General features: G+C 37.4%; 2 protein-coding genes across 2 annotated transcripts; one reads left to right on the top strand and one right to left on the bottom strand.

Annotated features, from left to right (window-relative positions):
- Positions 1-14843: 14843 nt before the first annotated feature.
- On the top strand, positions 14844-17468 carry LOC131054643 (probable protein phosphatase 2C 68). The gene is made up of 4 exons (XM_057989187.2): positions 14844-15719; positions 15833-16174; positions 16339-16444; positions 16910-17468. Exons 1-4 carry the CDS (start codon positions 15141-15143, stop codon positions 17227-17229), a joined length of 1347 nt encoding a protein of 448 aa, XP_057845170.1. The 5' UTR covers positions 14844-15140; the 3' UTR covers positions 17230-17468.
- An 8127-nt stretch (positions 17469-25595) lies between these two features.
- Positions 25596-26036, bottom strand: LOC131857813 (uncharacterized mitochondrial protein AtMg01250-like). Its single transcript, XM_059210541.1, has one exon. It carries the CDS (start codon positions 26034-26036, stop codon positions 25596-25598), a length of 441 nt encoding a protein of 146 aa, XP_059066524.1.
- Between the last annotated feature and the right edge of the window lie 1694 nt (positions 26037-27730).

Raw genomic sequence — 27730 nt, 5'->3', positions numbered from 1 at the left:
TTTCTAAGTACAAAAATAAATTTGCTAGACTTAGGACTTGGCCAACTAAGTTGTTACTGTTGAACATAATGAAAAAACAGTCAAGAAGTGGTCAAAAATTTTGTTGTCTCATTTTGTTAACATCGAGTCTTAAGTCGTCTTAGTGTTAGTTTAGGCTAGCTAGGTAGGTTTAGTTTAGTTTCCTTTTTGTTTTCGTTGCTTTTCCTTGTTGTTTGGTCTTTCCTATCTTTTGGTCTTCTTGTGTGTCGGTGTTTTGGTTTTGGTTTGTTGTTTTCTTGGGTTTGCCTGTTGTTTGTTCAGTTTTATTTTGGCTACTTGTTTATTTCCCTTTTTGGTTTGTTGTCTTGTTTCGTGTGTTTCGTTTCGTTGTGTTGGGGCACATGTTTATTTTCAAGGATTCTTGGGAAAAGATGTTCTTTGCATAACAAACTAGGAAAATATTGAGAGACTTCGACTCTTTGCTCTTTACAACTTCAGTATCGTTTGGTTAATCTTGAAATCTTTGTCTACATTCGTCCAAAGTGATATATAATGATTTAATTATGATCTGAGTTCTTGGCTCTCAATTGGAAAAAGGATAACCTGATTACTCAGCACCACCATCACACTAAGTCACATCAGAAAATTTTGAAAGATATCAGATGAACTTGTTTCCAAGTGAAAAATTAGAAGTCAGGATGTTTCATGTTGTCCATTGTGGCTCCCAACCCAGTAATCAGACTTCAATGTTTGAAAGTTGCTTAAAGGTCACGAAGAAATAATCATTCTATATTCTATGATGTAAAAAAATGATCTAAAAAAAATGAAAGAGAAAAGGAATGATTCACTTGTAGCAACTAAACTTGGGTGTTTCAAGTAATCTCCACTGGGGCTATGGACGCCTGGCTGGCAGTGGAGCGCTGCTTGACGAGAGCCAGGGGTATCTCTATTGGGGCTATGGACACCCGGCTGACAATAGAGCTATGCCCAGGATGACCTTGCACGTAACACATAGATTGACTTCACCTACGTAGCTTGGGCCCAATTTCCTTTGTTTATCTTCATTATTGAGAACGATGGAGTAACGAATCATGCACACACACTTTAGAGTTAATCTTGTTTAGTTCTAGACTCAATTGCTTGTTCATTAGTTCACTCATCTTTTTGCTCTTATACATTATTTTGAATGATAGTAGCCTTAGGTGTCAGGTTACACCAAAGATTCAAAAGTTTTAAAATGCCTAGAGTCATTTTTTCCAGATAGTCGCCATTTGTTATGCCTTGCATACCTAACCCCATCAGTTTCCTTGTCTTTAAAATATGGGTCCCCTCTCTTTTGTTTTTTGTAGTAGTTTTGTTTTTCTTAGTTTTTGCCTTTTGCACCTCGGAACCCTGAAACCCCGGAGTTCTGAGGCGTTCTTTGCTTCGTTTTGAGTTCTACCCTAGAGTCCCGAGGCAGCCCCCTTTGTTTCATGTTTTGTGTTTCCACCTCGAAACCCTAGAATCCTGAGGTCTTGCCTTGTTCTTTTTTGTTGAAGCCTCGCAATCCCGGAACTCTGAGTTCTTCGTGTTTTGTTGCTTGTTTGTTTGTGAACTTCGGAATTCCGGAACCTCGAAATCCCGAAGTTGTTTTGTGTTTCCACCTCGAAACCACAGAACTCCGGAGTCCCAAGGTGCCCTGCTTGTTGTTGAAACACACCCCGAAACCCCAAAGTTTCGAGGTGTGTTCGTGGTTTTTGTTGTTTGTCACTTCGGAAGTCTGGAACCTTGGGCTCCCGAGGTCATGTTTAAGGCGATCGTACAGACGACTTATCGGGAGGGATACAAATAGGGAAAAAGAATTTTTCAAAGTTCATTTGTGCATTCAAGCTTTCCAGTTTTCCAACTCTGACCTCCCGAGTTCGTGCCTTCATGTTGCCAAGATTTTGCGTGTTTTCTCTTGCCAGGTTGGTGGATTTCTTCTATTTTGTGTTTTCTTGTTTAGATTTTCTAGTTTTCTAGTGTAGATTTTCTAGTTTTCTAGTGTAGATTTTCTTTGGCTTTTTCTTTATTCTTTTCTCGTTTTGCGTGTTGGTGTTTTTTGCGTGCCCTAGGTTCGGGATTTTGGGTCCTCAAGATCTCGAAGTCTTGTGTTTTTCCCATCACAACCTCGAAACCCCAGAACCCTGGGATTCCGAAGTTGTTCCCCTTTGGCCACGCCTTCAACCCCGGTACCTCGGGATACCGAAGTTGTTCCCCTTTGGCCATGCCTTCAACCTTGGAACCTCGGAGTTCCGGGCTCTGCTATTTTATTCCACCCTAGAACCTCGAAATCTTAGAGTTTCAAACCATCCTTTTGGGCCTTCAACTAAACTACCTCGAAACCCCAGAGTTCCGAACTCTATTGTTTTCTCTTACCTCGAAACCCCAGAGTTTCGGGCTTGGTCGTTTTAGCTTATCCTTACCTCAGAACCCCGGAGTTTCGAAGTTAATTGTTTTTGAAGGAGTTTTCCACCTTGGAACCCCAGAGTCCCGAAGTGGGTGATAAAATTGATATTTTGACTATATGATAGGCTAATTTTTTGTTCTTTCTTGCATATTAGAGAAATTAAATGGACCCAACCTCCAGCAAGAAAGTTAAGGAATTGGATAAGCTACTTGCAACCATGAAGTCCACTACCAAGGTCAGACTTATGCTTCCAAATTGGAGGATAAAATCAAATGGGTGACCAATATCGAAGTAGGACATATTGAACTAGAAGATATTAGAACACCGTTGGGCAAACCAAGGTTGGATGCTCCTTATAGGAGGATCAAGAGGTTGGGGCTAGTAGAGGCAACCATCTTCACACAGTCAGCGCAATCACCTGAGTTTATCATGCAGGGGCAAATGATAAGTTGGTCGACATGTGGGAGCAAGCAAAGCAAATTTTGGAGAAGTCTGAGTTCCGGATTTCATATGTTGTTGATCCTCCTGAAGATAGTTGCATGTTTTATCAACAACTATAAGAGCTATAAAAGGAGTAGAGGATGAACATATAGTTGTTGCACATACAATTTTGAGAATTTTGCATGTCACTAGTACTGAGACTTCAACTACTACTCTAGCACGTACTTTAATTATTGAGCAAGTTTTGCATGAGTACGAAGTGTTGGTTCATGGAGCACCTTTTTCGTAATGGTCACCCAGTCACAGTTTCATAGTAGTTAACTAGAGTTTGAGGCAAAGACTTGCATGTCAACTGTGACTCCTTGCTTTTTTATTGCTTAATTTAGATAGGTTTATTTCCTAGAAAGTAGGACAAGAAACTCTATAAATTAGAGATTTTGATTCATTGTAAGGGTCCGCAAATTGATGATTTGAGGCCCAATTAGAGATTCTTTTAGATATTTTTATGCAGATTTTATGAGTTTGAGTAGATGTTATGATACATTCTTTGGAGTTAATACAAGAAGAAGCTTATAGATTCCTTGATTTATGCATATGTGATATGAGTTTGTTCTTTGGAAGTCTGGTAACGTCTATTATTTGAAATCAACAACTTGTTTTGATCTTATGTTTTATCACTTTATGAGTCATATTGCGCATGCAAGTGGTGTATGAGAATTAATGTGATAGAACAATATTGTGGTGATATTCGTTTTCATGAATTTGTGAGGTTGCATGACTTTGCATGTTTATTGGAGGTCCATTATTGAATGTTGGTTTGAATGATTCGATGATATTTAGATTGCAGAGTGCTAATTGAGTAGTTCGTTAAGTTGTTATTGTATTGGTTTCATTGTTATTTTCTTGTTTCCCTGATCTATTTTTTGTTGTTTATTTTGAAAGAGAATCTAAATCATTAAAAAAAAAAAGTCAAGCTATTGGAAGTTGTTTCAACTAGTAGGCCCCTTGACAGGTACAATCACATCAACCATTGAGTTGCCCATCACCGTCGAGACTTGACTATAGAGACCTTGGAGTAGTTAGTTTCACAAAACTTATTGCTTTTCAAGAGAGGTGGTGAGTGTTGACATAAACTACCTGACTGTTGGTGAGTGTGTCAAAACACCTGTCAACAGGTAGCAAGATAATAGCATTTTTATTCTTGTCTCCACACTTTGGGGGCAAGAATAGCCTTTCAATCATTCTTTCTTTCTAAGGATTCACTTTTCCTTTGTTGAGTTGCATCTTTTCATAACTTGATGTCATTTCTTGCATAGAATTATCTTTCATGCGAGTGCGTGCGTGTTCCTTGTTTAGGACCTATTCTTCCTTGAAATGGTTTGTCTTCTATGAATAATCTAGCTTTAGTGAAAGTGTGCAATCCTTCACTAAGAATCCACTTTTTCCTAAACATTGGAGAAGGTGTGTATTCTTAGTCCCATTCTCCTTCCAAAGATGTCATCTTTATTAAGAATCTCCTCTACTCTTGGAGGTAGGTATCTTTATGCAAATATATCTTCTCCTTGGTCAATGATGCATCCCTCAAAAGGATCCCTTAACATTTGTTGCAAGATATCTCTTTTACAATTATCTCTTCCTTGCTTCAAGAAATGAATCCTATATAGGCATCTTTCTTCCTATCTTGGAATGCATGCATTATTGCTTAACATATATCTCCTTGGTGTTGAAGGTGGGTATCCTTATTTTTAACTACCTTAAGACATCAAGATAGGACTATGTTGAAATCTTAAAAGGGGGACATATATGCACCCTCCTAGTTGAAATTTCAAATATCAACTATCAATTTGGGACTGTCTCATGTTTCATCCCTATTTTATCCATCATTTATTGGATTATTGCATCTTGATACTTAATCCTCATTTTATCTACCATTTATAGGATTGTGGCATTGCCATTCTTCATCCTCATTTTGTGCACCATTTGTCTTAGATAGTTTGTTGCATCCTCATGTTGCATTCTTGAAACAAGACATTTTCTATCATGTGACTTATGCAGGTTGTTGCATGCTTGAAATCATACCAAAGTCTTAAACGAGGTGCTTCATTTCTAAAACCAAACAACATTATAGCAAGATGAGTTGACTAGCATAACACAACTTACTAGACCTTTCAACTCTTCCTTTTTCAACTTCTTTAAGGTAGGTTGACTAGCACAACACAACTTGCTAGACCTTTCAACCCTCCTTGAACTGTATTTTCAAGATGAGTGGAACTAGCATAACACAACTTTCTCTAGACTATTCCAACTCTTCCTTCCTACATAGATCACACAACATAACACAATTTTTTGTCCTGTGAGAATCCATCTTCCTTTCTCTCTCACGCGAACCATAGCATAACACAATTTGCTAGCGTTGGATCGTGGTCTTTTCTCCTTTGAATTGGTGGACATCCTTGTTCTTTTTATAAGTCCACTTGTGCTTGTGCAATAACATGCCAAGAATGATATTAGCAGTTGAGACATTTGGATTATCGAGGTCTCTCCAGCTAATTGACTTGGAACTTTGTGTTTAGTACTAACACTATTTGATTTTGTGTATATTTGAAAGTTAATTGCATGGATTGATAGGATCCTATACTTGGGGGAATGACCATTCCTTAGAATTATCCTATTCCTAGTTTGTCTTTCTCTTAGATACTCTATCTCTTCATTTCTACTTTACCAAGAGTATGAACGTAAGATCATAATTTGCTAAAGTGGGGGCTAAATGTAGTGTCGTAAATTGTACACCTTTATTAGTGTGTGGACAATTTCATGCTCTCCTAGCACCTATTTTAGTATTTCCCTTACCTCTATGCATTATAGAACTTCCTTAGGCATTTAATTAACAATTTAATTTAACCTAAATCCCTTTTAATCAATTCACATTTCATAAATTGGGCACTTGATCTTAGGTGTGCCCCTTTTTACCTAATTTAATCTTAATTCTACCTCAATTTCAACTTTCAAAGCATATTTCACATATCTATACATTATGGTTTTTGCCATCAAGCTGGAATTGACATAAGAAACATGTTATCTTGCCTTCCTCGAAAGTCAATTTTTTTTTGTTAAGACCATCTTGCCCTACTTTCCTGGTCCCACACTTTTTTCCCTAAATTTTGAGAGGATCAATTGACAATCTTATCTAATTCAAATTCTGATATGTGTGAAAATATATCAAATCTAAGTCAACCTATAGTTGGTTTCAATTATGTAATCTCTATATAAGGCATCTCTCTCAATTTATTTCAACAATCTAGCTATCATATCATCATTATGTTTAAATTCCAACTGATCAAGAGCAAATTTGATTTAAAGGAGCAACAAACTACATCAAGGCATCTTCCATTGATGTTTATGTTGAACACTACCAGATGCTGAGAGGGGGGTGAATTAGCATGTGCTAAAAAATTTGATTCGATTAAATCACTTAAACCATAACATCCATTCATCACATGTGCATGAAAGTAAATAACCGAAGAAACAAATGCATCCACACAAGAACACCAAGATTTTTACATGAAAAACCCAAACTGGGAAAAATCAAAATGATAATTAGACTCAGAATATATGTACTAAGTGTTTAAAATGATTTTGGTCATAGACTAGGGAGCTCATTGCTCTGGACTTACAGGTTAAGGTGCACAAGCTTGGAGAAAGATACACAAAGAGACTTGCACAACTAAAGAACACTTATTTAGACCAAGATACAAATCATTTGTCTAGGTACAATATATTTAAAAGACTGAATTATAAGAGACACACATCTATCAATATGTGAATAACAATTCACTAATTAATACTCATCTGATTCGATCTTCATTCCTGCACTATAACACATTCAGACCTCTGTATCACTTTAAACTCACATTATGTTTGCATCATATATCTTACATTCACATATCCATATAATGTCATATCATAACCCAACTAATCTATCCTATATATACCAATCAGATCATCAATATCTTTCATAAAATTAGCCTGAAGAAGGTGTAATTTGTATATTCGCCATCAACCCAAAAATGATTTGTACAACTCAAGTAGAAGGCAAAAAAAGATGCATAGAGACTTACACCAAGTCGACACACCTTACAAACATCTCCAAAAAGGATTCTACACTCACCATGCACAACCACTCACATAAAACATCTTCTCAAGATAAAAAAAAAATTATACACAAATTCTTAATCCAGACCAAAAATAGGATAAGCAAACCACCAAAAATAAGATAAACAAACCACCAAAAATAAAATACAACATCCCAGGAACATGATCCAATGATCCACAACATCCTTAGAGTACCGACACAATGAGGAATGCAATGCATTCCTTTGCAATATCTTGAAACTGCATAAACTCTGCACTTATCCTTCGAACACACATCTCACATAACTGGGCCAAACACAAGTTACACATTCTCCAGAAACACAACATGTTAACAATATTTTCCACCCGAAACATCTTCAGAGAGACTCCATACATTCACACAACATTTGTTCATACATGCACTGTTTGTGCTCAACTTGACTTCTATAAACATTTGGACTACTTCCGGACAAGAGAGTTGACATCAATGATAATTTGAATAGCATAATTGCAACAATCTCTTTCTTTGTCATTGATGGTGACACTTGTTCCAACATATCTATTCCAAATACCAGAACTTCTCCCCCTTTGACATCAAAGACAAAGGGTACATGAGTAATATACAATGAATTTTCTATACATAGCTCCTCATATGTGCAATACTCCTACAATAGAAACACTCCTGGAAAGAAAATATGTACACAATTGAAAAAAAAATGCCTTACCAAAGATTCATTTATATATTTTGTAGGGTAGGGACTATGATATCTTTGTGAATACCTTTTAATTATGTCTAGACAGAACTCCAATTGACTTCCACAAAGATTAAAACTTTGATTTGACTCTCAATCTCCAAAATAAGTTGTTCTACAACATCACAACTTACCGGAACAGTATAGATGCACTCAGAGATTGAGAATCTTTTATAACCTTTACCATGCTAGAGAGATGCATATCAACAATATCCCTTAATCTATAAAAATCTTTCTTCACACATTCTTTTTGCTCCAATAATCTATTCAACTATTTATATTGTTGCTCTATTTCTATTCTTCCCTTTGTATCCTCATCATTTTTCAGATCAATTTCTTTAAATGCTTTCAATATTTTGGCCTCAAGAGCTTCAATTTTCTTTTGAATTTCATTTGTAGACTCAGGCTAGGAATGACAGAACTTGTAAACTTGTATCACACTATCCACACTCTTCTCAAACACTACAATATTGTTGTTCAATTGTTTATGAGTTTTTGCACACTTATTTGTTAGCCATTGTAATATGTTATCCAACAGTTTCTTTTCAACAATATATGCAATCTTTGTTTCAAGACATGAAGCTTGAGCCTTTAGTTCTTCTAATAAAGTCTTTAATTGTTCTTCACTTAATGATTCATCAATTCTAACATCCATAAGTTTATCATGGAGAAACTCTGTCATATCTTCAACTAACTTGAGCTCGACACAAAATATTTCTTTCTATTCTTTTGATGTAGAGCATCACTCAATTGTAGCATTTGGCAGGGTGATAACTTATCCAGATTTGGTCTTCTTTGAGTTACCAGTACTTGCAGTACCTCTGATGTCATACCAGGTTCAATAACCACCTTTAGCTTAATTGACTTAGAGAAATCAAAAGATTATACTATAGATGTTTTCTCAGTCTCTTTCTCTGGATAAATTTGATCTTTCTTCAAGCATATTTCATCCTTATTTCCTTCTTCTGCAACTTTCTTCTCTATTTTTTCTTGTGTTTTATTTATTTCAACATTCTCTTTTGCAGTCACTTCTTTACTAGTATCAACATGCATCTCCATTGCATCATTTTGATTCTCATGTTTATTCTTCAGACCAGTAACCTCAACATTCAGTTGTCTTATAACATTCGTTGACTCTTGTTCATTTTTTTTGTTCTTCTGCATTAATAAGAACTTGCTTAAGATGCACTTGATAATTCGAAACGGATTTACATCTACCTGTATCAATCCTCTGATCTTCTATTTCCTTCTCCAAAGCAAGTGTGTTGCCACTTGGCTGACCAATGCTTAATTATGTGTTTGTCTTCTTTGAAGGAGAAGACAAAGTCTTTAATACCTCTTTTGTAACCTCAATAGCTATGTCATCCAATTGCCTTATAATCCTCTTAATATCTTCAAGGTCTTCACTCATAATCAAATTTACTCTCTCTTCCTTCCAAAATCTTGCATTAAGAACTTGATGAATTTTGCTCCTAGCAACCTACATAAAGGACTACAAAATTTGTCTATGGCACTTGTCCTGATATCATTCTCTTTTGCTATAGCATTCTTCCTCTTCTTTATCAGGGCTTCATATAAGTTTTTAGGAATTTCATCTTGAATATCACTCAATGTTTTGTTAAAAATGATCATATAACTTATTACTACCTTTTTAATGGTCTCTTTTTCTACCGACAAAGATTCATCATAGTTATCTACCACATATCCCAAATATTTATATACGCAAATTTTATTTACAAGACTATCTAAATTCAGTTGCTGATATTGTGGATGATCTACCTCAGGATTTTCTTCCTTTGTTCCTTTCTTCTGATTCCTCTTCTTTGTTTCACTTTTCTTTTCAGTAGAGGTCTCACTTCTTTTCTTCTTTGTAAGAGGCACTAGGTCTTCTTCCTCTATATTCTCCATTTTAGTTCTCTTGGTTCGAGGACTGATAATGATTTTTTTTTTCTCAATTTCTTCTCCCCCACTACTGCTCTTAATTTCCTCTACTCCAACTTCCTAAATATTAAGCTTCCTTTTTTATTTTGCTTTCTTCCTTGGTGCATTTTGTTCAATAGATGCAACCTTAGCAGGATTTCCAGAGGAACTCAACATCACTGGAGGCTATGTAGACATAGATCTCATCATCCTCTAACCATAAGATTTTGCAACTCTCGATAAGCCTAAATCATTAAATATCTTCTACATTCTTTTATTAAGTCCCTTAATAGTCTTTCCATCTCTCAGTTTTGCCTCTATCTCTTCCACTTTTCCAAAATGAGGCTCATTAGGGTCTCTCTCCAACCTACTTATTTCAGCAACCTTAGATTTAGCTAATTCCTCAAAAACTTCATACAAAATTTCTAGAATCCATGCAACTCTAGGTTCTGCTGCCATTATATAGGAATTGTCTTTGCTCACAAGGAATGTGAAAGTATCTTTGTATTTTTGAATCAGATCTGGAAAAAATCTCTCTTTGTTGCATCGTTTCTTGAAAATGTTTGAACCAACCACCAAATGTTCAACTATATGATTTGTCATCCATTCTAAAAATCTTAACATTTAGTGCCCAATTTGCGCTCCAATAGGTGTATACTTTTCCCAAACATAGTTATCCCTTCTAGGAAGCTCGTTCATATACATGAAAGCAAGATAGATAATCAATGAACCATATTTAAACATATCACTTTTCCTTGTCTTGTCCATGTTCTCCATCAAATGTTCCAACATTAGTTCACATAGGTTGAATCTTTCTCCGACAACCACCATTCGAAAAGTAGCGTGTATTGCAATAATAGTTGTAGAGCCCACCTAGTTATGATGTAGACTTTGTAAGTTATGCCTTTAGTTACGTATTTCACTCCTAGAACAATGATGTCTTCAACAATCATTGCCCTACCGTCTGATCTTGAACTAGTTAATTTTGTAACTGTATCATTCTTCATAGATTTCTTTACCAGAATGGTGTCATTCAAACATAAACCAATCAAAGCCCTAATATCATCCCTCGTGATCTTGTAGGGTTTGTCCAAATACATTGTATCTCCATGAATGCGACTCGGAATAATTTTAATCCATTTAGTGTCATAAGAGAAATGGGGAAACACCTTCCAAATATTTAACTCTAACTCTGAAATATTCTTGTATTGGCTCTTAAGGATAATCAAATTATCTTCCATCAAATCCTTCCAGAGATCATTAAATTTTGCATGACTTACCTCCTCCATTTTGGCATGAATATACGCCCTAACATCTTCAATGTATAGACAATAGATCAAAACTTTTGAAAATGCACCTTCTTTGTCTTTAACAGTTGCCATATACAAATATGGCTTGAGAACGGGTCATGGCTTTAGCTTGGGGTCAACAACAAAATGGATTGCCATCCTTACTCTCTACATGAACAACTAGGGTTTGCTTCTGACTATCAATTCAATCTCATTGATCACACAAAAATATTATTCGAACAAGGGCTCTCGAGATATCAATTCACAAGTGAACAAATGAGCTCAAAAAAATCCCAATATATGCATATCAACTAGTGTCTGACAGTCATTAATGCATTCTTACTAACATAATTCCAAAAAGTTGACACACGCACATGCACATACTGTTTTAGTTACCTTTCTCACTTAATTGGATTACAGACCAATCATATCATCCGAAAACCTCCAGAAATGACTTCTTGAACTCTGTCACGCTGAAAGCACTCCAACATCGAACTGTAAAGGGGGCTCTTAAGATTTTCTTTCAATTCTCCCCCTTAGATATAGTTATCTTTATTAGTTTGTAGAAGAGGGCTCAACAACCACAGTAGGTTTGAATCCATTTTCAATCTTCTCTTCAACATTATCTTTTGATTTTTTTACCCATGCCATCTTCATTTTCTCCTTCTCTTGATTGATGCCAATTTTCTTTGTTGGACCATTTGTTGATTGCAATGGGTATTTGATTTAGCTTAGGAGGAGAAGACATTTCAAGGAGATGGGAAATAATACATTTACGTTCAAGAATATGAAAAAGTAGAGTATATCAAGAATAAATTCATAGAGGTAAGGATGATGAGGAGAGAAATGATGGAAAAAATATAGGCTATATACTTTGGATTGAATCTCTAGGAGTGATGTGGAAGAGCAACTCAACTCTTTAGAAGAGATAATACTCTAGGAAATAAAGAGTTAATACTCTAGGAAGAAGTTATTATTGGTAGGATTATAATAGTTAATATTATTCAAGAATGCAATTAACTGTACAAGTACAATGTATCTTAGAGGCTTTCCAAACTAAATGCAAGAGTTAAGATGACATTGTGGCCAATGTTGTCTACAATGTCATTAAAACATGGGCCATATACCTCATTGATCTAATCAATTCAATCACTTGGAAGGCCATAAGAGAAAAAATAATGCTCCAATAGGTGTTTAGGCTATGAGGTCATATCATTTTATTTTCTTAGTTTTATTTGTGTTCACATGTATTCAAACCACATTGTCAACTTTGTTGCATGTTTAGGTTCTATAGTACAGAAGAGAATATCCAAATACTAATGAGACCTACAATGTTAATTTTGTTTCTTGTTAAGTAAATTGCATGCTTGTTGGTGCTCATATGTTTCAAAATACACGTTCATTTAGGATTCACATGCACCTCATAGTAGGGCCAAAAAGTAATGGTAAAATTTGTACACCATTGTTTGGGCCCATTTTGAAGGAATTTTTAGTACTCTGCACATATCCTTAAATTCTAGTCATTTATTACATGTACCTTGACACTAATTCCCATACACTCCTTCCTCACTTGATATTAATACTTTCATTTCTTGAGTCAATCTAGTGGCATGCATGATCAATCTCTCACCATGCATTTATTTAATCCAATTTTTTTAAAAAAAATTCAATTCTATGTCAACTCTAACCTATTTCACTAGTTATCGTGACCCGATTGATAAATGTTTGTGGGAGTAGGTGCTATGACTTGGTATATAGAGACCTTGAATGCAAATTCATTCATCATTGATTATGTAGGATAAAAAAACTATATATTGCAAATAACCATTATACAAATCTTTTGATTTTGAGTACTAAAAGGAATCCAATTTGCATTGAAGTCATCTAGATCATATACATTATTTTAGATTCTTGTGTTTGATCTTTGACATCATTGTAAAGCCAATCTAATCAAGGGATTAACCTAGGAGAACCTGGTCCTTGTGATCTAGCAAATTTTCTAAACTATTTCTAAACACCATTAGTCCTTAACAATTAGGGAAAATAACACACTTCAAGACAAACCAATTTGCAAATGCACATATTCAACCAAATCAAATCTACATGTTAAAAAAGCATACTCACAATTTATGAAGGACTGGGTATAGCATGGATGGGGAGGAGCACCAGTCTTGCTTATTCCAGCTTATTCTAGACCGAATGGACAACCCTTTATCTACATTGATGCTACTATCATCTATATCACCTAGGCTCTAGCTACCTCCGATGAACTGTGTCTTTGCGGTTGGTGGATATGTATATGGATCTTTATCTGTATCTAGATCATTTGGAATTGAATCGATGACTGGATCACCGATAAGCATAACACACTTCAAGAGAAATTGATTTGCAAATGCACATATTCAATCAAACTAGATCTACATATTAAAAAACACACACACTATGCAAATTAACCCAAACCATAAAATTGACTCAAAAATTATAGTTGTACATAAAATTTATATATAAAACACAAATCTAAACTTCATGAACAATCATACCTCATTGTTGTTCCTAAATCTCTTGTATTTATTTAATATTTTAAAACCACATTGTTTATACATTATTATTATTATTTTTTGGTCATTCCCCAATTATTTATCATCATTAAATAATAATAAAGATTGATTTATGGTTGAATGCAAAAGGTTACCTTCCTTTACAATCTTATGGTCTTTTAAACGTTACTCAAATATACCTAATCTATCCTCTTTGATACACCAAAACAATAAAAAATAAACCTAAAAATATATACCTAATCTAACCCTAAATAAACAAATTAAACAAGGCCTTCTAGAGGAGCCAAGTGTTTACCCATGATTGCTTAAAATTAAAGCCCCTTAAATTATGGCTTCTATGACTAGATGACTGGACACTTGTCGAAAGCAAAACATGTGGCCATCTTTTCAGTGTGAATATTACAACCAGAATCTGATCCTTGCTTAGATAATACTTTATATCAAATGCACGATCTGTTGAAAATATGAGATTGGGTAGGGAAATTAATAACTAGTTTGTTTAAATAATAAAAAAATATGAATTTTATAAGAATAAATTTAAAAAAATAGAAAATTCTATGCTGTGATGCATACAAAGTGACAAGGGAACAACAAAATTCAATTTCCTTACCTTTTCCACCCCGTTTCATGTGTGGCACGTCTTCAATTACATATCAACAGGACATTTGTTCTTTTGACCGCCAAAGTATTCTCCCCCTTAAACTTCCCGCATCTTAGGAACACGTGTCGGAAGGGAGCGGGAAAGGCGGTTGGTCAGGGACGAATCGGCGCTGACAGGTCAGGAAGAAGCGAGGAGTTTAAGGAGCGCAGAAAAAGCGAAGGCAAGTGCGTGTCGTGCTCGTGGGGGCCTTTTCTTTCTTATCCTCTTGTTTGATTCGGTACGCCTCACCTGCATCAACGAATAACAAATTAAGTATTTTTATTAAGTTTAATGAAATTCGGCAAAAAAGAATGATAAAGAATAATGACAGTTAGAGGGTTGTGATTAGTAAGGACAGGTGTCAGTGCCAGGGGATAATGGAAGATTTTTAATTTTTTTGGGATTACGTGTAAGATTTTTGCACGGCTGACAGCGGTGAGGACCACATGCGTCGTACTGCACTGCACGTGTCACATCAAGGGTGCTAGACGGAGGACGCTGATTGGTCCATGGGTGCCCGAATGAAAAGTCCGGCAGAAATAAAGATATCAGTTCCCGATTGCCCGATTATTGACAGGTGTGTGCCGAATGCGAGATCCGACGTCCACGTGTAGGGGGTGTTGTGGCTGTAATGACACCCGATTGGGTCCACCGCCACTTTGTCGCACCTACTCTAACCCGGGCAGCTCGCTGCCCTGCCCGAAAGCTAGGAGCTAATCATACATGGAGGGGGTGTGGTTGCAGAAATGGGGGAGGTCTGTTGGGGTTGTTTAAAGGGGGCGGGCTTGAAAACCTGGGAGTTTTCTGTGTTCAGTTCGAGGGGATTTGATGTAGAGGGCAAGAAAGGAGGGGTTTTGTTTTTGAGGGGAAGATTTTGGGAGAGAAGAGAGGGTTTTTGGTTCGATTTTGGATGTTTTGCGGCCAGATTTGTGGATTTCAGGTTTTGTAATTGTGTTGAGGATTAGAGCTTGTGGTGGTGTTTTTGGAAGGGAAGTATTCTGCATGGAAGGGCCAGAGATCTGCTGCAGGAGTATTGTGGATGACAAGCATGTTTCCCCTGGCGAGCGGAAGTCATGTCGTATGGCAAGGCGCCGGAGGATGGAGATCCGAAAGCTTAAACTCGTTGCCACTTCGGGCGTTGTAGCGGTTGCTGTTGGGGCTGAAGCAGCTTCTTATGCAGCAAGGAAAAGGATCAAGCTGTCCAAGGATTCCGTCTGTTGCAGTAGCGATTGTGCCAGGGAATGCGATAATGCTGTTGATAGTTCTGCGTTGGATAACGCTGGTTTGAAGTCTGGAAATGGAGAGCAGGGGAGAGATAGGGTTTGTGCTCCAGCTTCGAAAGTTGACAGTGGCGGATTGGAGAAAAGCGTAATTTTGACGCCAGAGGGGTCCTCCGGTAGTACTGGCAACTGTTATGAAAACTTTGCCTGCCCTGAGCACGGTATGGTGACCTTTTGTGGACGACGCAGAGAAATGGAGGACGCGGTTTCGATTCTTCCCGCGTTCAATTGCGGGAAAGATGAACAGACTGGCGGCGCTTTGCACTTCTTTGGCGTTTACGACGGCCATGGAGGATCTCAGGTGTGTCACAGATTCATAGGTGTATATCTTTTCCTCTTTTCATTTCCTTTGTATTGTTTCGACAAGCAAATTTCTGGCATCTCTTAGTTATGTCGATGGTTATTTGTTCTCAGGCAGCTTTTTTCTGCAAAGAACGGCTGCACGAGGTTCTTGTGGAGGAGATGAAGGCTCGCGGTGATCTGCTAAGCGAGACGCAATGGCAGACGGCGATGAAGAACTGCTTTAGCAGAGTGGACACCGAGGTTTTGTCTGGGGGTTTGCGGTGTAAAAATGACTGCATAGCTAGCGGAGGAAGCGAATGTAGTTGTGAGCAGACGATAACGTCGGAAACCGTAGGTACTACCGCCGTTGTGGCGTTAGTAGGCGCGCACCAGATTGTTGTCGCTAACTGTGGCGATTCTCGGGCTGTCTTGTCACGTGGAGGCACGGCGATTCCATTATCGGTCGATCATAAGGTATCATTTATCGTCCCTGTTAAATAATCCTGGCTATTTTTCATCGCACAAAATTTTAATATCGTTTATCCTTCTGTAGTTTGTGAACTCACGGAGTTATTTTTCATTTCTCTTAGGAATTGACAGAGATTTAAAGCAAATTTTTCTTTTTTCTGCTTCTACAGCCAGACAGACCAGATGAGATTTCACGAATCGAGTCCGCCGGTGGCCGCGTTATTTTCTGGAATGGGCCTCGCGTTTTTGGTGTTCTGGCCATGTCCAGGGCTATCGGTAAGCAGGCATTTCATCTTGACCCTTAACCTGGGAAATGCGTATACATGTTCAATCTGTAGGCTAGAAATAGCCATTCTTTTGGTTAGAAATACCCCGCTTAAAGTTTTGGCTTGCAAATACTTTCAAAGTTTTGAAGATTCATTTTTTAGCTCCTCAAAAGGCTTGTAAATCTGCAATTTTAGGTCCTAAAGATCTTAAATCTGCAATTTTAGGTCTTAAAGATCTTAAATCTGCAATTTCTGGTTCGAAGGGATTGAAAATCTGCATATTTTGGCCTGGGGGATTTAAAATAAACAACTTATTTAGAGGATCTCAAATCTGCACTCATTCACTGGATGGATTTAAATCTGTAAACTTTGGCTGGAAGAAAACGGCCCAAAATCTATATTTTTTTCTTCTTAAAATTTTTTGTAGATTCAATGCATTCTTTTGTCTAAAAGCTTTTGTTAATTCTCCAATCAGGTGACAAGTACCTGAAACCCTACGTCATATCAGAGCCGGAGGTCACGATAACGGATCGGATAGACGAAGACGAGTGTTTAATTCTGGCAAGTGACGGACTTTGGGACGTTCTTTCCAACGAATTGGTGTGTGATGTGGCCCGCAAATGTCTGTCGGGTCGACTGCCAGGTGGGGGTTTGAGATCGATGTTAGGTAACGGCGATGAATCTCCGTCAGCTGCCGCTGCTGCGCTTTTGACGAAATTGGCTCTTGCAAAAGGGAGTGCTGATAACATCAGCGTCGTGGTGGTGGATCTGGGAAGAAAAAATAGTAGAAGATAACGACTGACTTGATCTATTATTGCCTCATCCCGTTGTAATTTTTTCTTACAGCATTTTTTTTCCAATATTATGATTATATATGAGGAAAGATAAATTTCTTGTTTACCAAGGCAAAATTGTACAGGGTATTACTATTTCTTACCATTGGTGATATATCTCGAACCTTAAAGGGTTCTTTTAGCGAATGTAATTGTCTTTTGAAAGGAATTTTAAGTTGCGTAATCTGGAGTTATAATGCATTTCCATATTCCGAGCTCGTGATTTTTTAGGGCAAATACCCTGATTCTGATGGAACATTTAATTTTTTAGGGCAAATACCCTGATTCTGATGGAACATTTAATTAATTTTTGTTGTTTTGTTGTAATCACATTACTGTATAAATACCCTGATTCTGATGGAACATTTAATTAATTTGTTTTTTTGTTGTAATCACATTACTGTATAAAAAACAAGGTTATTTAAAGTCTAATCATGAACAATTCTGAAGGAGGAATAATGATTGGCAATCAACTAATTTGTTTGAAGTCAATGACCATGGATGAAATAATTGGATGATTAAAAAGGCCAACTCTTCTGCCATCGATAAATAACTTTTTAGTTTTTCTGTCTTGTGCATTTATTACCCATTCAATGACAGGTATTTTTAAGTGGTTGTCTAGACCCTAAACTTTTCATGATTTATAAGCTGAGGAAGCACACAGATGCTTAATTTTTGCCAATTTTAACTCTTAATTTGGGATCCAAATCCCAATGCTCAAATGGGTTGAGAACATTGAAATTTTACTGTGAGATTTTTCTTCTCATCGATTGTATCTCCGATAATTGTCTCTTGATATATTGAAGTTGGCTGGGTCAGAAGTGATCTGTTCAAAGGAAGGATGGAATTGTGTGCTTTTCCAGTTCTCTACTTTCTCCAAGGGTAGGTGGCCGGACCAGGCATGTTTTTAAGGTTAATGTTTCTGTTAAATTTCAGCTAAAATTTAAGAGTTGAAAAAAAAAAAAAATTCAAGATGGGAATTTATATATTTTAAAAATGTATTACTGTATTTTAATTGTTCTGAATGTCTGTTAGGGAAGAAGAGTGCGAGGTTTTGATATAGAATACATGAGTAGAATGGATATTACTCGTCAATTCTTGGTTCTTAATGGATATTATTCAACTTAGATAAGCTTTTGAAACAATATAAATAAATAAATTATAAAATATATATTTTAATTTTAATATATATATTTTTTCCTAAAATCATTGAGTATCTATATTATTACATGGATGAACATGGATGAATGGATGTTACTTCTCAATTCTTGCTTCTTAAGTAAACTTTTGAACAATACAAATAAATAATTCATAATATATATATATAAATTTATATATATATATATATAAATATATATTTTAAATCATTGAGTATCTTGTATTAGGGGAAAGGACCCGTAGTTGTGTACCCTAACTTGAGATAAATGTGGAAGGTTTGAAAGTTAAAAAGTATCATTGACTATTAAAAAAACAAAGGTGAATATTTAACTTGAGATTATGGAGGACATTCCTTTATAATTATAGTTAGTTTTACAAATCTTTCAAAAATGATAATGTTAAAATATTTCCTTTATAATTATAGTTAGTTTTACAAATCTTTCAAAAATGATAATGTTAAAATATTTATTGAATGATAATGTTAAAATATTTATACATCTCATGTGATTTAACTTTTATGTATTAATAAATTTATTTCTAATCTTCACTTAAATTTATAGTTAATAGATCAAGATTTTATAGTTACCTATTTAGTCTATCATTATACTTGAATTCAACACACACACTAACCCTAACCTTAATCCTAACTCTAATTGTAAATCTTAACTATAACCCAAACCATGATGTAAACCATAACCCTAGCCATAATCCTAACCATGATGTAAATACTAACCCTAGAGATAAACCTAACCCTAACCATAGTCCTAATCAAGATAAAAACAATGACCCTAAATCTAACCCTAACCCTAACCCTAACCCTAGCTATAATCCTAACAATGACCCTAACCCTAAGCCTAATCATAATTCAAAATGTATCCTTAACCCCAAGCATGATGCAAACAATAATCCTAACAATAACCCCAAATCACAACCCTAATCATAATCCTCAACCCAACCCTAATCCTAATGCTAACCTAACCATAATCCTAAACCTTGACCCTAACAATACTCCTGGCCTAAGCTTAACCCTAACCATAATTGAACTTTAATCCTAATATATTCTTAACCTTAATCTAGCCCAAACCTTAATCTTAATTGAACTTTAATACTAATTTAACCCTAACCTTAATGTAATTGAACCATAACCCTAATTCTGACCCTAAGTAATTGTAACCTTAACACTAAACCCTAACCATAAACTCAACCTTATGACTAAACCCAAAGCCTAACTATAATTGTAAACCCTAATCATAACCATAATCCTATTTACCAAAACCGAACCATCACCTTGATGCTAATTGTAACCATGATATACACATCCTAACCATTATCAAAACCCTAACCCTAATCATAACCCTAACCATGATGTAAATATTAACCTTGATCATAGTACTAACCTTAACCTTGATCCAAAACATAACCATAAACCAAAGCCCAACCATATCCTATATAACTCCCTCTAATCTAGACTCTAACCCTAACCCTAACCTGATAATGACCCAAAACCTAACTTTATATCAAATTATTAATTATATCTAATTAGTTATTTAATAATACATTTAATAATATTATAACTAAAAATAATTTAAAATAATAATATAATATATTTAAAATATTTAAAATTTATATTATGAATATTATTTTTTATTAAATTATAATATAATATCATAATAATCAAAACAATATAAATTAATAATAATAGTATACTATAATATTGTTACACAAACGAATAGAAAATAATAATAATAATTGCAATAATAATATTACATATTATTGCAACAAACATTAATATAATATTATATAGTTCTATTTTGAATTTTTTATTGTTTCCCATGTCGTCGAGAGATATCCTTATCGAAGCGCCTATAAGGATATCTCTATGTAAGCTAGTATAGAATCCAAATTCTACTTAAATTTTAATAAAAAAATATTTATACATCTCGTGTGATTTAACTTTTATGTTTTAATAAATTTATTTCTAATCTTCATTTAAATTTATGTAGAATCCAAATTCTTAACTCTTAATCAAAAGAATAAAATTATTTATATATTTACATTTAATAAATTTAAAGATTTCAAATTATGCTCAAATTATGTTCATGAATTAATGCTTTTAATTCTTGCTTTCAACTGATTTCAGCTTAACTCTTATACCCACAAAAAATCAAAAAAACAATCGGAATTTAACATAAAACCCCCGTACAAAATAATAAATAAAAATCTACTGTTACGATATCGAATCATACTTTCCCCTTCTATGTTTCCGTGTATTATTGAAGGGCCAGAAATTCAACATCGATTTAAGTTCGTCTAAAACACGTGCGTACGGGATTATTTACCAATACACGCAAACAAAAATAAAAGCTAAAGAAATAGTAGAAATCAAAGCCAGAAGACTATTCTTAATGCCAGATTTGAAAAAAGACACCAAGTATTAGTACAAATAAACAGTGCATGACAACTTAGCAATCTGAAGGAGATTATGATTGTTTTTACACTGCTGAACAGCATCCAAGTCCAAGCTGTTTATGGATGCATGAATTATCAGACCTTCACTTTTTACAATTTTGAAAAGTCAAATTTTTAAAAACAAAAAAAAAAAATGGATTCATATATGGAAAATGATATTTTTATAAAATTAAGTTTTAATGTTTAAAAAATATAAAATGGATTTATCATGTGTAAAATGATTATAAATTATTTGATTAATGAACATTTATAAAACATACACATATCTAAATAGTGTAAATTGTTTTCTATATCATTGTATGAATGAATGTTTTTGATTGAAAAAACAGTGAGAACGAGGGCACTGACCCTTTACATAGCAGAACTATTAACATCACTATAACAACATTAATAGTAACAGAATTAACATCAAACTGAGACCAAGTCTTTGAAAATAAAAAAACAAGAAGCAAAAAACACAAAAAACAAACTACAGGGATGCCTTTCGCACCCCAGTGGCATCAATGACATTGTTTCATTCATTAAACAGGAACTTATGCATGTCCTTAGCCTCCCGGGTCTCCTCCTCCGTGTCCGCGATTCGTTCCCTCAGTAGAGAGAGGGTGAGCGCCGAGTTATGTATGATATGCAGATGAAATTCATTAAGGCTCGCAATTTGGGCATCCTTGGCCTCCACCTTGCTCTTGAGCCGACTGACATCATCCATGATGGCCTGCAATTCAATCACAAGGCCCAGTTTCTCAATCCTCTACATGATGTCCAACACGTCCGTGCACAACATTTCCATTTGCTCTAGAGTAGGGACACCCTGGGGGTTCACAGTAGCCTTGTCATCCATAGTCTTATCCATCGCCTTGGCCACATCTTCAGCAGGGGAACAATCAATATCAGTGCCCAGGCCCATCAGAGGAATAAAGTTCATCACTTGTTCTGCCATCTTTAAATCCGAGTTCAAGTCACCAGAGTCAAGGGCTTTAGTATCAGAATTTTTGTCACCCGTGACACCCACAGTGCCCATGTTCATAGTGGCCCTATCCTTAACATCAATAGAGTCCTGGACTTGCATCTCATAATTGCCCTTGCTAGCGGCACCAACAGTGCCCAAATCCATGGGGTCCCTAGTCATATCTGCTTCAGCAACATCCTCAACAGGCCCCCCCATAGTGGTTTTAGGGTCCTCTCCCTCTTTGTCCTCAATGGGGTCCTCCTCTGAGTCCATAGTTTCAATCACAGGGGTCTTCTTTTTATGCAAGCTTTTGGAAGCCAATCTGGAGGATCTCCTTTTAACCTCAGAATCAGAGGAAGAGTTGTCATTCTCAATATCCTCAGAAGACGAATTGTCTTCAAAGACAATACGTTTGTGTTTAATAGGGGTTTTGCCTTTACCCTTGGACATGGAGTGGGAAACGCTGGGAGAGGCGGACAAAGTCAAGCCGGGAGAGACCACAAATAAAGAAACAGTGGAGGCATAAGTGGACAGAGACATGGAGAAGTTGGCCGTAGCAAAGCCTTCATGTGGATATTGGAAAAATTTGGGTAAGGCCATGGAAAGGGCGACAAGCTGCTACCGAGTTGGCATAGGGGGCTGAGAGAGTGAGAGGTTCCAGGGGGGCCAAAGGGCCTCACAAAATTTGTACAACCTGTAAATGAGGCCCTAGTGAAGGAAGTAGGGTGGCTTATCCCCATGCTTGGGGTCCATGGTGTCTTTAACAAAGCTTTCGATGGAATGCAGTAAATAAAAGGGCAGATAGAGAAAATTGTTATTGCGAAAATGATTTAGAAGGGGCAAATGATAGTAGTAAAATACCTTGTGCCTGCCCTCAAGAGTGAATTATTTCATGATCATAAGGCAGATCATATTCCACGGGTGTTTAAGCTCTTCCTGAGCAAACCCACCCTGGAGTTTGACAAGTTCCTCACGATTGCAGAAGAAGAGTTTTAGGCCTTCGTTGTTGGCAACATGGTTGGTGCGCTTCCAGCATCGTCTGTCAAGGGCCAGCTTCGTGGCCTAGGTAATAGTTTCCTCAGAGACATCGAAAGAAATGCCACCTACCGAAACACGCCTCCCAGACCAGGAGGAGGCAAAAACAGTCGAGAGCTACTCATCATGGTCCTGCAGACATTCCAAAAAATCGGCAACCCCTCCTTCAACACAAAAATTCTAGACCAAGGGGTCATTCTTGAAGTCATCCGGTTTGTCTGGTTCATATATGACTCTTTCACCCCCCATATCGTTCGCCAACAGAACTTCTTTAGACATGAAAATATTTTCGCAGAGAAAATTGCAGAGACCCTTCGAGAAGCAAGCCGAGAAAAGACAATGGGAAGCGTGTGAGCTCGACATCATTAAGTGAGACATGAAGTTGGGCACTTGGGAAAAATTGAAATCACTTTTAGAAATGTTTTCCTAGTTACGAGGCATGAAAAGCCAACAAATATTAGCGGCAACCAACACGTTACCTTTCCAATCATACCTCATCATAATTCGGTAAGTCCAAAGGATTTGCCAACAAAGTAGCACGTCCTTCCCCGCCAGCCTGGCTGAACGAGTCACCACCACATCGATATAAATCAAAAAAATATTCTCATAATTTGAATTATGAAACCAACACCTCTAGACGACCCCAAGGGAAGAGAGGAGAGTAAGGAAAAAACTAGGCAATAACTCAATCATTGATAGGAATTTTAGTTTTCTCTTCATGAAGAAGGAAGTTAACATGGTTTGGGAGGGAATTATGGCTCCTCCAACATCTCAAACCAGAAAGATTTAGGCCAAGGGCCGCCAAGGAATCCTCCACTCTGTTGCCTTCCCTGTAGACATGCATAATTTTGAACGAATCAATCCCAAAGATGAGTCTCAGGGTGTCCCTGATGGTTCCCTCAATGGTCCAATTGAGCCTATTCCGCCCTTTGACAACATCAATGATGAGCTTAGAGTCACCCTCAATATCCATAATCCCGATTCCCATGGTGAGAGCGATACAGATTCCCCAGGCTAAGGCCATTGCTTCAACCTAATTAGAGGAATGCCCATTCAGGTTGCCTGCATAAGCAGCAACAAAGGCCCCCAATTGGGTTCTGATAACCCCTCCACCAACAGCTAGACCCCCTTGGCAGCCCCATCAAAGTTGAGTTTGAAATGTGTGGCCGGAGGGGACCAAACTATGCTTTGCCTTAGGAGTCTCTTAGAGTAGTAAACAAGAGAGAACAAGGGGGGGATGCTCCAACATCTAGCAATTTCCCAGTCCCAGGTAGAGGGAGGTTTGAAGCCAATCGGGTTTTAGAAATAGAGATATTCTCAAGAATTAACTTTAGGAATCGAACAAACACAGTTTCCACAGAGGCCTCTTTCTCCCTGAATATCCTGTCATTCCTCTCCTTCCAAATACTCAAGCTCACATGAGGGGGAATCTGCTTCCACAGTTGTTGGGATAAGGGGGTTGGATGAGGGGCCCCAAAACTCCTGGGACAAACTTAACAAGTTGTCATTCATAATCCAATAAATATTGAGCTTATTGTAGACCATCCCCAGAGCTCCCGAGCAAAGACACAGTGGAGAAAGAGATGAGCAAGACTTTTCTCATCTTTTTTGCAAAGGATGCATCTATTAGGTAAGTGGAATCCCCGCTTGACCAAATTGTCTTGGGTCAAAATTTTGTTGAGGAGACCAGTCCACCAAAAGAAATTGACCTTGGGGATGAGTTGGGGATTCCATACCTCTTTCCAGATAGAGGTGTTATCAGGTTCTCTTATCAAGCTGTTGTAGGTAGTTCTGACAGAGAAGTCTCTAGAAAGGTCCAACTTCCAAATGAATCTATCTTCCCTAGGAAAAAGGGGGAGAAAGGTGCCAGCCAAGAGCTTCTGGAGCTCTCTAGCAGCAGGGAGGAGGAAGGGATGATCAATGCAGCAGTCCTCCAGATCCCTCCAAGTGTTGTTGATGAAATAATCAGTGACCCTTTCTCCAAAGAAACTTTTGGCAACACCCTGTAGCCTTCTAAGGGAGGGGGATGGAGCAAGGGGCTTCTCTCCCAGCCAACAATCCTCCCAGAAGAGAATATTCCTTCCATTTCCAATAAGCGACCTCATACAATGGGATAAAGGGTCCCTGCAACTCAAGATGTTGTTCCAAATTTTGGAACCCCTAGGGAGGCCCTCCTCTTTCAGAACAAAGGAAAAATCCCCATTAGCCAGGTATTTAGCTCTGATGATCCTGCTCCAATCCGCATCCTTATTGAAAAGATTCCATGCAATTTTGGTCATAAGGGCCTTATTGAACCTTGAGATCTTGCGGGTTCCCAACCCACCCATGGCCTTAGGGAGACAAACTTTGTCCTAGCCCACCAAAGTGAGCCTCTTCTTTTCTTCCATCCCCGTCCAAAGGAAAGTCTTTTGGATATTCTCCATCTTAGCAGCCATAGCCGTATAAATCGTTAAAAGGGAGAGGAAGTACATGGGGATCCCCTGAAGGGAGGAGGACAACAACTATAATTTCCCAGCACTACTGAGGAATCTACCTTTCCAACCAGCCAACTTCTTCTACATTCTTTCAAGGATAGAGATCCAGAAGGAATTAGAGACATCTTTGACAGTCAAAGGGAGACCAAGGTAGGTGCCAGGGAGGGAGGCCCTTTGACAACCAAGGATTCTGCTGACTTTATCTTGGAGTTGAACATGAGTGTGAAAGAAGTAAATGGTGCTCTTCTAATAGTTAATGTGTTGACTAGAGGCTTGAGCATAAGAGTTAAGAAAGGATTTCCAAGTCATAGCTTCCCACACAGTGGAGATACCAAAGAGAATAGTGTCATTGACAAACTGCTGCAAAACATTAGGAGGCATCGTAGAGGCAGGTTTGATGCCCAAGAGAGCTCCCCTGTTAACCATGAAGTTCAAATTGGAAGCCAACACTTCAACAAGGATGATGAAAAGGTAAGGGGAGAGAGGATCCCCTTGTTGCAGACCTCTGGAAGCCCTGAACTTATCCAGGGGGCTCCCATTGAAAAGCACAAAGTAGGTAACCATAGATATGCATTCCCCAATAAGTTTAATGAGTTTATCTCCAAACCCCATTGTCTTCAAAACTTTGAAGAGAAAGTTCCAGTTGACTCTATCATAAGCCTTAGAGATATCAAGCTTGAGCACCATCCCCGACTGATGGCACTTATCCATGGAATGAATTATCTCATGAGTAGAGATGGCTGCATCAAGAATCTGTCTACCCGAGACAAAACCTTTTTGGGTAGGGCTAATCAGAGAATCCAGGAAAGGTTTGAGCCTATTAACAAGAACTTTGATGAAGATTTTATAAATAGTGTTGCAGAGACTAATAGGGCGGAAGTCCTTGAGACTGGTCGCCTCCTGTACTTTAGGGACAAGGGCAATGAAGGTGTTATTGAGCTTGTTGAGAAGCCTTTCATATCTGAAAAAATTCTTGGTGGCCAGAATAACATCAGGGCCCACCACATCCCAAAAATCTTGGAAAAAAGCAAGGGGGAAACCATCAGGACTCGGGGTTTTGAAGGAACCCATAGAAAAAACAGTGGACTTGACTTCCTCCTTAGAAATAGGGGCCAAAATGAGGTTGTTGTCTTCCACCAAGAGGGGGGGATGGGAAGCAGTTGAGAAGATCCTCCCTAGCAGGAGCCCCAAAGTTACCATCCTCCCTAGACAAAGTGGCAAAATAGTTAGTAGTCAGTCTACCCAAACTGTCCTCATTATTGACCTCTTGATTGTTATCATCCAAGAAGGAGGAGATGTGGTTTCTTCGCCTGTGGATAATAGCAAATCTATGAAAGAAAGTCGTATTCTTATCACCCTCTTTGAGCCATTGTACTCGAGATTTCTTTTTCCAGTAGAGTTCTTCTTTGTGGGAGTTCTCCTTCCATTTTCTGCGGAGAGCAACCTCCTCCATATGAGTAGCTTCAAGGAAGTCGCCTTGATCAATGCGCTCTTGGATAACTGTCAGTTTACTATTGAGATCCTTTTTTCGCTTGAAGATATCCCCGAAGGTATATTTATTCCAACCCCAGACATTCCTTTTGATCAAATCTAGCTTTTGGGCAATCTGGAACATAGGTGTGCCAGGGATGCAGGTGCTCCACCATCTTTTGATGCATTCATTGAACTCCGGATGAGAATTCCACATAATTTCATACCTAAAAGGGTGATTTTTCCTTACAGAATTCGTAGTGTTCCAAAGGAGTAGGGGGTTGTGATCAGAGACTATTCTGGGGAGGGTAGTGAGCTTCAAGGAGGGACCAATTCCCCAATTGCCTGAGATGAGAAATCTGTCAAGTCTGACCTGAATAAGATCCTTTCCCTTCCTAAGATTGGACCAAGTGAATTTTTGCCCCGTTAGTTCCACATCCATTAACCCATTCCTACCAATGAAGTCGACAAGATCAGTCATGCTGTCAGAGTACTCCGAGAGGCCCCCCAACTTCTCAGAGGGGATCAGAGGAGAGTTGAAATCACTTGCGATCAACCAGTGGGCATTGGCATTATTTTGTATTAGAGTAGTTATGTCATTCCAAAGATTCAGTCTACTCGATCTGACATTAGGGGCATATACATTAATGAGAAGGTAGGAGTCCATCGGGGAAGAGAGTTTAGAGACCAAAAGGTTGGTAGAGGAGGAGAGAAGACTACCAGAGAAATAGGAGGGGTCCCGCATGGTAACCAAGCCACCAGAGGCTCTAGTAGAATCACTGATAACACACTTAGCACCAGGCTAAATTTTTCCACGAACAAGGGAAAATGAAGACATATACATCTTAACTTCTTGGAAGAGAAGGACCATAGTTTTATTTTTAAAAATACAATTCTTAAGAGCATATTGC

Source organism: Cryptomeria japonica, chromosome 8 (assembly GCF_030272615.1).
Source record: "Cryptomeria japonica chromosome 8, Sugi_1.0, whole genome shotgun sequence".
Classification (NCBI taxonomy): domain Eukaryota; kingdom Viridiplantae; phylum Streptophyta; class Pinopsida; order Cupressales; family Cupressaceae; genus Cryptomeria; species Cryptomeria japonica.
Note: the sequence above shows the minus strand (reverse complement) of the source record. Positions and strands in the feature narration are given on the sequence as shown.

Bases quoted from the DNA above. Each gene is read 5' to 3' on its own strand.
- LOC131857813 (XM_059210541.1), bottom strand. From the start codon at position 26,036: ATGGTGCTCAAGCTTGATATCTCTAAGGCTTATGATAGAGTCAACTGG.
- LOC131054643 (XM_057989187.2), top strand. From the start codon at position 15,141: ATGGAAGGGCCAGAGATCTGCTGCAGGAGTATTGTGGATGACAAGCAT. The intron at 15,720-15,832 runs GTGTGTCACAGA...ATTTGTTCTCAG, and splicing joins ACGGCCATGGAGGATCTCAG to GCAGCTTTTTTCTGCAAAGA. The intron at 16,445-16,909 runs GTAAGCAGGCAT...TTCTCCAATCAG, and splicing joins GGCCATGTCCAGGGCTATCG to GTGACAAGTACCTGAAACCC.